The sequence below is a fragment of the Acipenser ruthenus genome, chromosome 9, assembly GCF_902713425.1.
Source record: "Acipenser ruthenus chromosome 9, fAciRut3.2 maternal haplotype, whole genome shotgun sequence".
NCBI classification, from domain to species: Eukaryota; Metazoa; Chordata; class Actinopteri; order Acipenseriformes; family Acipenseridae; genus Acipenser; species Acipenser ruthenus.
This window is the reverse complement of record NC_081197.1, coordinates 50961177-50977495: the sequence shown is the minus strand read 5'-3', so window position 1 is coordinate 50977495 and position 16319 is coordinate 50961177. Positions and strand designations below refer to the sequence as shown.

The window sequence follows — 16319 nt, the reverse complement described above, 5'->3', positions numbered from 1 at the left end:
CACAAAATAAAAGTGTTATTAACTTCGTTGTTTTAAATCAATTATGTACGTGCATTCTCTAAAATTCTTTCCACGATGTGTAGTAAAAATTGACTCTTGGGCGGCTCCGAGTTACTGGAATAGGTAAAATACTGGATACTGTACCTACATTGCAAATGAATACTGTACCAGGGGAAGCTGCTCATTGGGAACAGCTGGTCTGTATACATTAACACAAGCACTGCAGTCAGTCTGATTGACACATCAAAGCAGATTTAGTGTGGCCTGCCACTCAATGGCCAAGAGAGGTATAACATCTCCTTCAAATCCTCCAGTGTTGCAGAGCGATGCCACCTTTGCAGAGGAGGAGAAAGAAAGACACTAAATTTAGATTTTTTTATAAATGACTAGTAGAAATATGTTCTTGGAATCATGCTTGTTATAAACATTTGCAAATTATTTATTAAGAGATGTGTTTTCAAGACTAGCTGTCCTGACCACAGTCGAAAATAAAATGATAAATATAGGCAGAACAACATCTAAAAGACAATGTCTACTCTACACATGTGCTAGTCAAAGTGACAGTTATTATAATGTTGTTGCCCTAATAATAACTACAACAATAAACATTTTTTTTAAAAAAAAGGAGACTGAAATGCTGTTCTGTTTTATTTACTGCTGCCACAATATACAAAAAGATAATACCTGACCAGAAAAAAAATAAAGACGGCAGGCAAAAATGCAGACACCACCAAGCTTCAGGATAGATCAGAGTTGGCTGAAGCAGTTCATAATGCAGAAAAAGTACTAAAAGTTATTTCAAGTGATCGAGGAAGACAGGAAACCGCACTGCAAGGTCCAATACAGCAGATAATCCTAGAACTTATATGGATGTGACACTGGCTCCATACTAAAATTACTGATTAATAAGTTTAAGAATACGTTAATAAGTTTAAAAAATGAGTGCAGAAACATGAATGGAGGACAGTGTAGTCATGGTGAAGATGGTTTTCAAATACACTGAACTTCTAACAAAAAAAAATCTTACACTTGTGATTCGGTAGTTATTTAAATAATGTAAAATACACTTGTTGAAAACACACAGAGACAATATAGCGGAAACAGATTTGTTTTGTTAATTCACTCCTTATAAATATTTTACAATAAGTTGTTAACATTGTTATGTGACATATAGTACAAAGAGTTGGAACAAGACTGACCCCTGTGGTGGAAATGAGGTAGTGCACACCAGGGAAAGCATACCAGATCTCCTATGTGAGGCTGGCTCTTTTGTACAGTGGCTAAGATCTGGTGCTGAAGTGCATGAGGTACCAGGTTTGTGCACATCCTCTGCCTGTACATTGAGTTGCCTCACCCTGTCTATCTGGGCAGGTCAGTCATGGGCTCTGCTTGCAGGTTGGTAATGCAAGCAAGAAAGGATGAACACTTTTGTATTTGAATGGACAGTGAGATTTAACGCAAAATTTAAAACTGTATGTTAAGGGCATGCCTATATGCATGTACTTCTACAACATAAAAGTCTCTTTTAGTAGAGCGGTGATGGACGTGTATTATAAAGTCATCTACAAGGTGGTTATTTGTAATGAAATATTGGACACGAGGGGAGTGGCTTATATCTGTGACATTGTGATGCACCTATACAGATACAAATGCATATGCAAATATATGAAACCATTAGTAACACTGGCACAGGAAACAGAGCATTCACAAGAAAAAGTCTCCTTGTAAAAAGTTTTGTGCAATTACACAGGAATGGGATTTCTGCTCAGAATAGTGCCACCCTGTGGTTGTGTCACTGAAAGGTCCCACAACACCAATCCCCAGAGAAATCACACCACCACAGCCTGTTCAAATGTCACTGTTTATTTTATTAATAAATCTAGCATCATATATATATATATATATATATATATATATATATATATATATATATATATATATATATATATATAAAATACTGTACAAATATTCTATATACTGTGTACGTCCTTCTGTTCTTTAAAAAAAGTGATAACTTATAAAGATTATATTATACAAGATGTACAAAAATAAATAATGTTTGTAATAGCTTTACAAGAAAACAAAATTCCTTCTCGGAAGGAACTCAATTCAAATCATACTTATAAAGTAGAAGGCTGGTTTACAAATCCCAGGTATCATTTACACATTTAAAAACAGCCATGCTCCCTCACTAGGGGAACAGTTACAAAAAAAAAAACATTAAATAGAAAAAATACTGTACCCTATAACCCAATTGTCAATTAGAACAATCAACTATGTACAACATGGTTTACATGTCGAAAAACCACAGTTACCATGATACATCTTTAAAAACAAATGTTTAAAAGTTGTGCCCAATGATGGAGAATTCTCAAAATGTGGTAACAATACTGTTACAAAATAATTCATAAATAGTAATTTCCAACGAGAAAAAACAAAGCTATTAAATAGAGATATGAACGATCTAATCATTTCGGCAAAGAAGGGTTTGTTCTACGCTGCAAGGATACAAATCCAGGCCATTCCAAACGTCCACGCAATTGAAAGTACAATGGAAGTCAGAGTTTTGCATCCCAGCAGAAAACCCTAGCAAACCATTTTTCAGTCAATGCGTACATCTAAATATATTATTTTCTCCAATTTCCCCTTTTTACTTGGCAAACAGAATATGGTTATACATTTTTTTTTTAATTATTATTATTTTTTATTTAGTGTGTACAATTATTATTCCCCCCCCCCCCCCCCCCCGATTTTCTCCCAGTTTGGAATGCCCAATCGCTTTTCCCCTCACCGCAGCAATTCCCCACATGGCTCAGGAGACCAGGAGGTTCAGTAAGCATCCCCCGAATCCACGACCAAGGCAGCTTCCTTTTTCACTCAGGAACGAGAGCGGATGTCAGCGAGCTACTGACCTCTGGAGGACAAAGGCCAGCCCTACAGTTGTCCGCTCTGAGTTCACTGGGCACCTGGCCAGCAGGATTCACTGTAGCACGATGAGGAGAAACAGTCCCTGCCGGTTTTGCCTCCCTAACCCACTGGAGTGCCAGAGCCAATGCAACGCTATTGTCAGAGTCCCCAGCGAAGACCGGCCTACTTCGCACAGCCAGGACGCGAACCTGCTTTGTATGACTCCCCTTGCACACCACATGGCAGTGCTTTTACTAGGATGAGCTACTTGGGGACCCCATTACATTTTGATTTTAAATCTTTTTTTTTCAGTTTTGTTTATAAAAACCAACAGCAGCTTGTATAACAGATATTTTTAAACTGGTGTTGAAGCAGATAGATATAAGAAGATTGCCCTTCGGTGCCGAGGTAGGTTGGGAGTGCTTTAGGGCTAACATGATATATTAGAATAGATCAGTGTCTATTCCACCCCCAATGTGATGAGATATATCCATCTTGAAGCTGTGCAGATTTCCAATAATTCTACTGGATTTGCTTGTATTTAATAGACTATATGGTTTGAATAAATTTAGTTTGTCTTTTAATCAGATTGAGATTTAGGCTACTGGAAGCACATTAAGATTTTTACAGTTGTCAATTCACCAAGTTTTGCATTTAAAGCAAAATTGATCTGCACAGCTCTGAAATAAAATATATGCACAGCAGCTTGGCACCCTGAAGAGCTTATTAAAATAGATATATTTTCAATTTCCTTATGATTCAACACAAAAACTATAATGCCCACAGCTTGCGACTTATCGCAAGACACCTGAAGGGCAAGGGTGAAAGGTTGGAGGCCCTCCCTTGCCTATCCTAGGTGAGAGTTTGTTTCCCGAATGATTTAAAGTCCTATGCTTTTCAGTGCATTCTGGTTTGAGAAAGTCTGTTCAGCAATGTCCATCTCTCTCTCTCTTCCAGTCTCTCTGCATGTTTAGTGACAGTTCGTCATGTGACAGAGGTCAAGGAGTGGCCTCGGTCTCTGCCCCAGATTGCAATTCTCCTGTGGAACAGGCTTGCCATCGGCCCCCACACACTTGAGCAAACGCTTCCTGAAGCCGCGACCGCAGGTCTTGGAGCAGGCCGACCAGTCTCCCAGCAGCCAGTGCGGGCAGTCTGTGTCGGCGCAGGGCCTGGTGTCAGCTGGTCGCAGCTCAGCGGGGCACTCCGAGGTCAGCTGACCTCTGTAGTCCTGACAGTCTACCACTCTCCTCTGCACACCCCCTCCGCAGGTCCGAGAGCAGCTGCCCCACTCGTGGATCACCCATTCGGAGCCACCCGCCTCCTGGATGGCGTTGAAGCTTTTTCTCTTGGTGGCGATGGGCCGTTTGGTAAAGTACGAATACTTGATGCGAGGCCGGTAGGAGTCGCCAACCGACAGCACCTGGATGGTGAGGGGCTCAGGGAGCGGCCCAAAGCTGCGAATGCGCTCCAGGGAGGCAGAGGAACCACTATAGCGCAGGAGGGAGCCCTTGAAGGAGATGTCCTGCTCCAGTGTGGACAGGGTGTACTCTCCATTCAGCACATATGAGCCACTCTGTGTCTTAATGGCCAGGTAGCTCCCATCATGTTTCGAGCCTGCCTGGATTCTCTGCTTCACATCAAGGTTGGTGGCCCCCGCAGGGACTGTGACTACATCTTGATAGCCAGATCTGGAAACAAAACAGGGAGGACATTAGCTTCCTGGATACTTGCTATTTAGGTCCCAAGTGTTTAGATCAATTGTATATTGATCTAAACTGGGGAGGCTGTGTGGTCCAGTGGTTAAAGAAAAGGGCTTGTAACCAGGCGGTCCCCGGTTCAAATCCCACCTCAGCCACTGACTCATTGTGTGACCCTGAGCAAGTCACTTCACCTCCTTGTGCTCCGTCTTTCGGGCGAGATGTAATTGTAAGTGACTCTGCAGCTGATGCATGTTTCACACACCCTAGTCTCTGTAAGTCGCCTTGGATAAAGGCGTCTGCTAAATAAACAAATAATAATAATAATACTGTGGGAATTTGCTTTGGCTCTACCTATCAGCATCCCGAGCATGCAAACTTAACAACATGTTGTCAGGGAAAGAAAGTTTGGACGTGTTTGGTAAAGTTTAATAATTGTTTACTGGGCTGACTCCCTTGATTCATACCATTTAGATATGGACCTGCTTTCAGCTCCCAAGCATGCAAAGCCTTATTTAGTGGGACTCACTTTGTTCGGTCAAGAGATCCAGAGACTTTTTTGCAGGTAGAGCCATCTCCTCCACACACCCCACACTTGTCGAACTTCTTGTTGGAGCCGATAACTCTGTCACAGCCGGCCTTGACACACTGACCTTGAACGCACACGGACGTGGAGTCAGGACTGCAGGGGGTACCGTCAGCAACCTGAGAAAAACGAGCACAAAAAAAAAAAAAGATTAACACAGAGCTCACAATGGGATGTATGGCTGCTCTATTGAGAAGTAAATGTCCTTGTTTTAATTTTGCAAGGTTTCCATTGCACAGGAGTGCATTGTGGAGTTTAAACCCTTCCATAGCCCAACCCATCCAGTTAAGCCCTGCCCCTCACCTTGGACTGCAGTACGAAGAAGTAGCCTGTCCCCTTGGCGCGACACATAAGTTTGCAGCGGTCCTTGGGGGAGACCCCTGCGTATTTGGGGACCCACTCCACGACTGGGCTGGGCCCAAAGGAGGCCTGGGAGAGGTCTGTGTGGGACCGACATTGCTCTTCACGGAACGAAAGGCCTGGGAGGATTCAAGGAAATTAGGGTCAGACCACAGCATAGTTTTTTTTATAGTGCAAGATTTCCATACAAATATTAGATAAACTGGAACAATCTAACTTAATTATCTTTTCCACAATAAAAATAAGTAATGTAGAATCTTAACTTCTGAAAGCTGTAGCGAATGTGGAAGCTTTGCTCTTACCGTTGCCGTCAGGGCAGTCCATAGTGTTGCAGGAGTGGTACTGAACTCGCTTGCCCTCGCAATACTTTCCTCCGTTCTTGGGGATGGGGTTGTCACATTCTCTGAAGGAGTACTGCACCCCTCCACCACAGGTGCGCGAGCAATCTCCCCAGGGTCCCCACGCCCCCCAGCCACCGTTCACTGGAGTCTGAAACATAAAACACCAGCCAATCAGCACCGCCACACTCTCTGAATGTGTGCTACTGCTGTATACTGCTTACATTGTTATTCCAAATGCATTTAAACTTTGAAATAGATCTAAACACTAATGTCGGGTTGAATGAAAGCACTGTGAACATGTCTCACCTGGTAGAGGGGCGCGTCACTCTTTCTCACGCACTCTCCTGCCACGCACCAACTCCCAGCTCCGCAGGATGTTCCATCAGCCCAGGGGAAGTGCTTGGTCTGGCAGACGAGCAGGCCGCCCGCGGTGGTGCCCGTACACCACAGTGTGGTGCAGGTGCTGCTGAGGTCAGGACAGTGGCGAGAGTCCTCTCCGAAAGTGAACTGGCACTGGCGGTCAGCTTCATATAGAGTCCCGGGCAGCACAATGGGCAGGGCCACTGGCTTCTGAGGCTTGTCCAACAGGCACTCTCCTGAAAGAGACAAGGCACTCACAGGTTAACATGCTGCCACATACAAATGCACAAGAATAATGCAAAAACTAACCAGATTTTTTTTTTTTTTACTATAGAAATTCAGACGGTTTGTCTAACACTTGTGTGGGTTAATTGTACTGTCTATACCATGGCTCTAGATAATACAGAGGGAAAAGGAGCTCACCATGCCCATTGTCCAGGAAGGAAGTGATCATGTAGGCGCTGCAGGCAGACCAGGGCTGCTGCCGATTCAGGTTGGATATGGTGGACGCCATCATGTGAGAGCTCCAGTTGGGGCCGTTGGCACTGGCACAGTGCTTGGCATCGTCATGGGGCATGTTAAACACATGGCCTGGAAGGAAAACACAAACACACTCAACCATGCGGCTCAACACAAAGACATTCACACAGAATCACTGTCACCATCCTGCCTTTATCTTTAGCAATTAGTACCGTGCTACTAAACAAAGATCAATTCCTAAGTGTAATGAACAGTCCCAGAACCTCAGACTATAGTGCATCCCATCTGCTGTAGCCTACATGTTCCCAACAATGTGAAGCAGGGTTACTCACACAGGACTGAATAACTAAACAAGACAGAAGAGCTGACTGTATTCCCACCGACACTGAGGATAGTCAACCTCCAACCAATAACTGGGAGATAATTGGTAGTCATTTCCGTTGATAGCGCAGCCTGAAGCACACAGTGTGCCGCCTTTATGGGACACCCTCGGAGGCATACTTGCTTATCTAGCAAATCTGAAACATGACTTCCACTTACAAAACAGAGCCATCTCTAGCAGGGAAGCTGCAGAGCATTTAGGTTCAACACACTCCAGTTTCCTAAGAGACTGGGTGTCTCCATACGTAGGGGGTCGGGGAGTTCTCTTACCCAGCTCGTGTGCTGTAGTGAAGGCTGCCTGCAGGCCGTCATCCTCAATAATGGAGCAGCTGCGCTCTGGTTCACACACTGTGCCAACATCCGCCATGCCAAGAGTGTCACAGGTGTGGGCGCCACACAGGTCCTGCAGGGGGAGACAGAGGGAGGCTTGTTACAACACCACCCTTTTATGAACTGGCTTTATTGCATAAACTGCCAGCCCCCAAACAGAAAAAAGTCCTATTTTAAAAAGCTCTATTTTTCCAAGTTCACTTGTTAATTTGCCAGCTAACAGTGGCGGCAATCTGAAATGACAGTTAAAGTGGGCGTACCTGTCTGGTAAAGAGGATAGCGGTGTCGTAGTGCTCAGGGTGGCGGTCGTGTGGAGGGTTGTGCTGGCGTTGCCACTTGCAGAAGTTGCGGAGGGTGAGGGCAGCATTGGAGGAGACGTCAGGGCCCTTCTCCTCCTCGTACACGACCATGATCTTGACTACAGCCAGGCTGATGGGGTTGCGGATGCTATGGTGCTTGTAGAGCTTAGCTGCCACTGCCATGACAGTCAGCAGGTACTGCTTCAGCCCAGCGCCGTGGAACTCAGCCATGGACTGGTCAGCCACGAGCAGGGTCTCCACATAGCGGGGCGTTGACACAAACCGTTTACCCCTGCTGCGGCCTGGAGAGAGAGATAGAAAAGAATAGTCAATCGCTGTCAGTCACACCAAGCAAGTACACTGAAACAATACTAGTCTATTCCCTGTGTAATGACATTCCTAATCAGACTCCACTTACAGCACTTTACATGTTACCCTTGTGATAGAATTATATGCCAGAAGAAAATATTTGGAAATATTCTAGACTTTGAACAACATACAGCTATACATTGGACAACTTATCTTTTCCTTCATGTCAGTAACAGCATTCACCTAAAGAATTAAAAAAATCAGACCCCCCCCCCCCCCCCTCTCTCAGTCCAAAGCTTAATAATGCCACCTGTGTTCGTGAGGAGTTTGCTAAGGAAATGGCTGCCGGGGAAAGAGGGATCAGAGAGGGAAGGTGGGAGAGAGTAAATTGTTGGCAAGATATGATAACCTGACATGCCAATATACAGAGTGAGAGGAACCACACTTGGAGGAGTCAAAAACTATGCTAGTTATTGTTTCACAATAACAAATACTGTAGTTAGTGAATGCTGTTTCGTTTCCCACTGACATTACATTAACTAACTAAGCAGACAGACAAGCCAGAGGGAGAAAGCAAAAAATGGATCCCCCTGCCGCCTCAACCAATAAGCATGTAGGTGGAAAGCCTCTTAGGGGAACTGTCAGTCAGGGAGTACCACAGTCAAAAGATAACTGTTGCTGGTAGAGGACGTAACATAACTGAGGAAAACCAATAAACCGCCGGCCGGTTATTTCGACCAAACTGGTGACGGCATGCCACGGAACTTCAGAAAATGTTCCCTAGTGAAACGTTTTATCGATAGATAGATAGATAGATAGATAATCCTACTCTTTAATTATAATATTTTATTCAAAGTAAACTTAAGTTTAAAATCCAAAGGTCGGTTTCAAACATGCTAGTAGCAACAAAATAACCAGAGAGAGGGATTCAGTTTTAAACCTAGTCTTTTTAAAATCACAATTTAAAAAAAAAACAAAAACAAAAAAAAACACCCTACAGGTAAGAACTAAACATTCAAAAAATTGCAAACACACACACACACACACTATATATATATATATATATATATATATATATATATATATATATATATATATATATATATATATATATATATATATATATTAGACAAGGAAGGGTATTTTAAAATGCAGCACTGTTCTGATTGTACCTGATTGTTCCTGGACAGTCCCCTGCTGTCCCTGTGGCGGCTGGGTCTCAGTTACCCGCTGCTCGTGTTCATTCACTCCACACTTGGAAGCGCCTTCCCCGGTCTGGGAACCCCGGCTCCTCCGGCGGATGAGGTGTGGTTCAGCCCCCTCTGTGCTGTGACCGCCGCTGCTGTTGCTTGGCTGAATGAAATATTCGTCCCCTTGGAGGTAGAAGCCGCCTCGCAGCCCGTTGCATAGATCGAGCGCCGCCACGGAGCCAGAGTCTCTGTTTACAGAGCCCGAGTAAAAACAGCGAGCCAAGTTGGCGCTGTCTGGGTTACTCTGCTTCTCTGTGCCAGAGCTTCCCACGATCTGAAACGTGAAACCAGGGGCTACGAAGGTCTGGTCTGGCTCCAGTTCCAAGATCAGCCGTTTTCCAAAAGCATCCAGCTGGTATACCCGTTTCTGTCCTTCCTTCTCCTCTTCCTCCGGGGTGACAGTGCGCCTGCCCCCTTCTGTACCCTGGGCATTGGCAGTCCCGTCTACCCGGACTGGTACAACAATTTCTTCCTCCCAGGAGCCGTGCACTGTGCTGACCCAGAATATAGCCACGAAAACAGATGAAATATTAAAAAATGACTTCATTTCCCCTTTAACAGTCCTTAAGAAAAAAAAAATATATATATATATATATATAAAATGTAAAAAAGTCAACTGACAATGGGAACAAATAAAAATAATGCAAACCGTTTTCTTTCTATATGAACTGTATATAGTCCTTCTGCAATTTTTTTTTTAAATACAAAACCAATCTACCCAGTGGCAAATGACGTTGCAGGTGAAGTTTTGCACAAATAAAAAATAAAACAATTCTTGCAAATCCGAAATTCAACCAGCAATTAAAAATAATAATAATAATAACTTTCTTTCATTGAGTTGTCTCTGATTTGTAACTGTTATTTGGTGCTGGTAATAGAGTCTGAACGCTATCCTTTGCTCTCTGTTTCAGCTCTAGGATATCTCCAAACTCTGCTCTCCAGCTCCCTTTTTAAGTAAGCAATCCCGCTCCAGCGACTTTTATATCCTGTTCCGATCCCTCCCCTTTCCTGCAACCCCTTTGATCTGGGAGAAGCGAGATTCGTGCGTAAGAAAACGCATTTTAAAAAAAATATAAAACTGGACACATGCCATAATAATCAATCACTGAGGAGGGGGAGGTTGGCTATCTTTGTTTTTTTTTTTTTTTTTTCTTGTCCGGCTAGGGGCGGTGTTATTACACGACTCGAACGTGGTGTACCCCCCCCCCCCCCCCTCAAAGTCTCATCCCCACCACACACTTTAACCCCGAAGACAAACCCTTTTTTTTTAATTATTAAAAGTCCAGAACACTTGCTGATATCTATCAGACAGAGATCAGAAAATCCACATACATGTCCTCCTTTTTACATGGTGAGTGTGTGTGTGTATGGAGGAGAGGAGAGGCGGTGCTCACTGTCCTGCAGTTCAAAGATTTCAACTCAAAATCATAGGGGCAGAGCACAGACTTGGATGCCGCTACGCTGCTGTTGTTTTTAAGGTGGAACCGCTCGAATATTGATATAACCAGAAAGCCTAGCCTAAATACTCAGCCTTATGTAGTTTACTAAATTACTAGTATCTGACTAGCTAAGACAACAGGAACCATAGAGACAGATTTATAGAAATGTAAATACGTGTATAAATTAATACATTGGGGTTCCTAGCTTTTTCATATACCAAGTTATTCAAAAATGAAATGTTTATATTTTTTATATACTATATTTTTTTCTAATCACACATTATTTCTTAACACACAGTTGCCTCTTCGCTAACCACCGGCCACAATCCCCCAAGTCCCTGGACTCGAACCAGTAAGCCACACTGCTTCTCAGTCCATGGACTCTCACCAGTAAACTACACTGCTTCCCATTGCTGTTGGAACAGCTGGCATTAGTTCCCTCTGCACTGACGTCACTAATCTTCTGAGATGTCGTTTCTTCCGCTAGGTGATGTCACTGACTCCCTGGAGAGCAGTATTGTATGAGAGTAAGCATTAACACAATATAAGCAGACAGGGCTTTGGGAGAGTTTGGTGGGAATGTGCGACTGAGCATCTCTTTCACGACCCTGAATACTGTGCCCTGTGAGGGGTGACTCATACGCCACAGTGTGACCAAAACCACCCGATCCTAAACAACAGCACTTATTGGGGGTTTGGAAGGATTCAGGATGGTGGAAGTACAGCACATTCCCTTCATAGCATAATGAGCACAGGAAAGACATTGAAACCCTTGACTGCCGCAGCTGCCCCCTGTTGATAAAGGTAACCAGGTGCCAGAGAATGAAGTGCTGCTGTCCACCAAATCGTTCAGCAGCACATGTGGCTCAGACTCACCAGGTCACAGGCTCATTTACATGGGAGATATCTCAGCTGCAAGTCAGCTGCATCCAGCATACGGCCACTTAGTCTGTCAATTACATTCAGTGCCAGTATAGTGGTTTTTGTGTGATGGTACATCCAGAACGCAGTCTACTAGAAACAATGGCATCGTTTTGAGTACTTTGTTTAACTGTCTAAGTGATTTTTTTTTCTAGGTTTATAACTTTATAATCTTTCTCAGAACAGGTGCAAATTGCACACTGCTTCCCTTCCGCAGGCTCATTGTGCTTATATTCATCTTGGACCTTCATTTAAACAAAGAGTTTGTGCACTTAACCTTTTTATCAATTCACAACTCAGAAAATGAATATCACTTTGGTTCTTGTGGATCCAGTTCCACTGCGTTACCCAGCCTAAGCACCCATCACACAAAGTCCCAAAGACTAAATATTTTGAAGTGCTACAGGGTTTCGTGTAGCTATCGCTGCAGAAGGTGCTAAACTTTAGCATGGGCTGTGTTCAGTTTAGCTGAACCGGTGTAACCTGAGACATGGGACTGGAGTGTCTTATCTGGAGCCAGAGCTGGTGCAGTGTTGCTTTTGAGAACGGGTGTGTTCGACTGCACAATGGGTGCTTCAAAGGTGTTTTCAGTCATTGTTTTAGACTATTCTCAAAGCCAAGAAGATGACCTTTTCAGTTCTGAACCTCTGTATAGAAAACAATGACGAATAGGTTCTTAATAGCAAATGGTCACTTACACCATATGCTCAAAATCTCTCTCTCTCTCTCTCTCATCATACTTTAAAGTGTTGTGCATTCATCACAGCAGTATTAAAGCTTGACACAATATACAAGATATACTCAAATATAATTATAATAATTGCAGACATTAAGGCAGTGGGTTTGAGTATCTCATTGGTTAGAGAGCACAATGGTACCTATTGAGTGGAATTAAACTTTTTTTTTTTTAATGATGAGGACATCTTATATTCATTTTAGTTTCTCCCAGTTTTACATTGTAACACTGTATTGTGCCTAAAAAAGATCTTGGTGCGTGTGGCACAACTATACAGAACCACCTTAAAAGCTGAACCGACAAGAGACAAGAAATAATAACTAACGAGTAATACCGCATTTGGCCGCCAGGTGGCTCACTTGCTCTATAAATGAGTGCTGCTGGTATTCGTATTATACTGTATAATGCAGTTTAACTTGGCACTGAGCTTAACAAAGAGAGGCAGTGTGGCTGAAATAAGCATGTTTTTGCATGGATGGCTTTGACTGCAATATATTGTGTTTTCACTAAACCTGTGGGGTTATGTATTTTATACATTATTATCTTTATGTGTAGGAGACCAGTAATAAGTGTCTATAGATTTATAAACTGGAATGGAATGAAATGAAGAGGGACTGATTCTTGTTTGTGTTTGTGGCTGCTGGTCTTTGAAGGGTTAAGCGTGCCAGGCTGCATGTGAGAAGGCCTCAGAGTGTTTCAGTGGTGAGCTGGGTGGGACATTCCTCAGGTACTCTCCAAACCTCTTCTGCATCTCGCACTGTGACACTATTGATATGGAAACCTGCCCTCACCTGGCTAATCTTAGAAACTCAGTCCTGTGAAGCTGTAAATCCGAGGGGTGTGATTCCGGGGCTGGCCCAAGGCTGTGATATTGGGTAGGAGGGGTTGATAAACAGGAACACAGAGCGACCCTCTCAATGCGTGCCATTCAGACTCATTCAATAATATTATCCTTGTTTTAGAAAAGGACCTTTCAGGTAGATTCGTAAAAAAAAAAAGTAAACCTAGCCTGTGTGAAACCCTGTCTTGTGGTTATTATCTTGATGGTAGTCCTAGTTGAAAACGGCTATTTCATTTTTTAACAAAGGCGTTTAAACAAAAATAAAACATCAATGCATCAGTTCAGAAAAGAACAAGAAGATGATGTCCAGCAGGTGGCGCCATAAGACCAAGTTAATTATTTTACATTCTGTAACTCACAGGGACAGACAAGAGTTCACCCAGATATTGCAGACAAGGCTTCACAACTTGTTTAAATACAATCATTTAGTCGGTGGATCTCACCCCATATATTCAAGCTTCACTGACAGTCATGTTTTTCAATTTAGAAGATTTGTTTTCTGAGCAATATTAGACATATAAAAAAATCATAAAGCACTGTTGGGAAATACCATATTTAATGTTCACTGTGGTATACTACAGGAGCTGTAGTATTTTACTTATTTGAGAGAGTACAGTAACATAGTGAAAACAGGGCTATGCCCTTCATTTCAGATTCATCTGTGTGTTTTACTTGTTAAAAATCTACTGAGTCATTCACAATAGTCATGGATATGGGGTATTCGAGCACAGTAAGAAGCTATTCAAAGAGTAGTAGTTATAATTGCCAGTAATGTTTAAGACATATACAAACATAGGGCATGTTTTATTTTTCATTTAAACTTTAAATTAATGTTCTGATACGTTCAGTAAGATTTACATAATATACATGTTATTTATTCATTTACTAACCAGGAGATTTACCCATTGAAACCGAGGCAGAATTTACAAGCGGTCCTATAGTTCCCAAGCTTTGAAAGTCGAGCCCATGAAATACACAGATCAAATGGTCAAATTGCTTACCATGTTAGACTAGGTGCTCAAACTGAAGCCTTCTGCAACACGCAGTGTCACAGATTCATCCATTAACAAATGAAGGGTTTCAGCGATTTGGGTAATTGACATGGAACCCTTGTGTTCTGTGATTGTCCCCCAGTTACTGTACCATCATCTCTATTACAATTCATTCTTTGATTCTGTGAATTCACACAAAAGATCATCTGCGCCTGTGAAACACAACCCTGTCTGATCTCTCATGCTGGTATCACCCTCGATACGTCTAGGGTAGTATCTATATTACAATCAATGTTGTACCAGTATCTATAAACTAAAATACTTTTTACACACAATGATGCGATGACTCTGTGATCTGTGACCAGAGAATAATATAAAACACACATTACGAGACTAATTCAAATGTCCCTGTGGAAGGGCTGAGGTCCTGCACATGCATGATTTCCATTACACGAGAGTAGATGTTAAAACTTCATGCTGATTTGAACTCGGCTCTCGCCAAGATAAGCACCAACTAAGACGTAGCTTTACAGTAAACTAATGTGATCCATATGTGTCTCCATCCATTTACGTTTCCTTCCATATGATGATGTAGATATCCTTCTGTCTGGTGTTAATGGCTGAAGTGTAATGCTGGCTCCAGGGATCAGCTTATTTTGCCTCCCTGGCGCATCAGCACACACAACGGCTGCGATGCTGGCTCCGGGGATCAACCAAAGTGCGGCCTCCCCAGCGCATCAGCATGACAACCGTCTGGATTGAGCTAAGTAGGGTACATCTCTGGGGTTTTCAAGTGGGCACCTTCCATCCTCAGTGTTTCGTCGACTAGCCCACGACACCTCAAGAGGGCTCGACGGTGATTCTGGCGTCCCAGCATCACCCCCCTCCGTCCCCCACTCAACTCAGCCCAGCTTACTTACCTGTCCCCAGCCAGAATCTTTCCGTCTTCCGTCATGAAGTGTGTTTCAGTTTTGTTTATATTCGTTTGAGGGTTTTGTGTTTATCTTTGATCCATCTGAGACATGCTACGTGCTGTGTTTGGTTGTGGGAAAAGCAGCTGGTGATTGGCCAGCTGCAGATCCCACCCGCCAGGTGGGTATGTCCGCGCAGAGTGTCTCGTGATTAAAGGGAATTGCTCACACACCTCCAGGCTGCTGAAAACCCAAAGACCGGAATGACCATGCTACCCGGACAAAGAACCTTAAAACCCCCAAACCTCTGACCGCTGCGTGTGTGACCAGGGTCAGGATAGCTATTATTAATGGGAACAGGGATTCGTTTAGGGATATTAAATCCCACAAGTACAGCGAGTTATGTCAGTGGAGTAGCATTTCAGCATGACTTCAGTGTCTCAGCGGATTACCCACAACCCCCTATCACAGTCCCTTTAACACTTCAATGCATTTTAGATTCCTGCAACATTACTAAACTAAATTACAAGTGTCTTACTGGCTAAGACAACAGGAACCATAAAGACAGATTGATAGAAATGTAAATACGTGTATAAATTAATACACGTGAGACAATATGCCTGCTGTGTGTGACGTACAATGATACTCCCAACAGAAGAGAATGTTTATATACTATGGGGTTTTTTTTGGGATGGCTGTTGTAATTTCTGTATATTTCACAATAGTATGTTTTACTAGTGATAGTGAATAGTGATAGTGAATATGGGATATTCAAATATATTCTGTACATTGGTTGAGACTCTGCAACCATCATCTTCCCTTATCAGTTGCTATCCACTTGATGAGCCTTTTGTCTTCTGGGATACTTCTTTAAAGACAGGCCTTGATTCTCCGATTGCAGAGTCCCTCTGGGATGCAGATGCTCCGACTTATCGGACACCCACCTTAATGCCCCTTTCCAGCTCGGATGAATCTTTGCTTCCTGTGGAAAAGACTGCTGTTCAGTGGTGTTAAACTCCCTGCATTTTCTTAAAGATAAAAACTTTAAGAATAAAGAAGTTTAAATTTCAACCTGTTTGGAATGTCTCCCACCAGTTTAAAATGCATTACTTCAAAATGTATGTGTATCTGGATATGCCTTAGCAATACTGAATACAAACTTAGTCTTGCACGGCAGCA

The 16319-nt window shown here is 42.9% G+C and overlaps 1 protein-coding gene across 1 annotated transcript; it reads right to left on the bottom strand.

Annotated features, from left to right (window-relative positions):
• Positions 1-2720: 2720 nt before the first annotated feature.
• On the bottom strand, positions 2721-10261 carry LOC117405798 (A disintegrin and metalloproteinase with thrombospondin motifs 1-like). The gene is made up of 9 exons (XM_034009171.3): positions 9223-10261; positions 7703-8043; positions 7383-7515; positions 6675-6842; positions 6198-6487; positions 5853-6039; positions 5494-5669; positions 5134-5309; positions 2721-4595 (listed from the first exon to the last, which is right to left on the bottom strand). Exons 1-9 carry the CDS (start codon positions 9845-9847, stop codon positions 3878-3880), a joined length of 2814 nt encoding a protein of 937 aa, XP_033865062.3. The 5' UTR covers positions 9848-10261; the 3' UTR covers positions 2721-3877.
• Between the last annotated feature and the right edge of the window lie 6058 nt (positions 10262-16319).

What these genes read in the sequence shown, in the direction of transcription:
- LOC117405798 (XM_034009171.3), bottom strand. Translation starts at nt 9,847, where the DNA reads ATGAAGTCATTTTTTAATATTTCATCTGTTTTCGTGGCTATATTCTGG. An exon ending in GACTGTCCAGGAACAATCAG is followed by an intron (nt 8,044 to 9,222) that starts GTACAATCAGAA and finishes CTCTCTCTCCAG; the next exon opens with GCCGCAGCAGGGGTAAACGG. An exon ending in GGACTGCCCTGACGGCAACG is followed by an intron (nt 5,670 to 5,852) that starts GTAAGAGCAAAG and finishes GAATCCTCCCAG; the next exon opens with GCCTTTCGTTCCGTGAAGAG.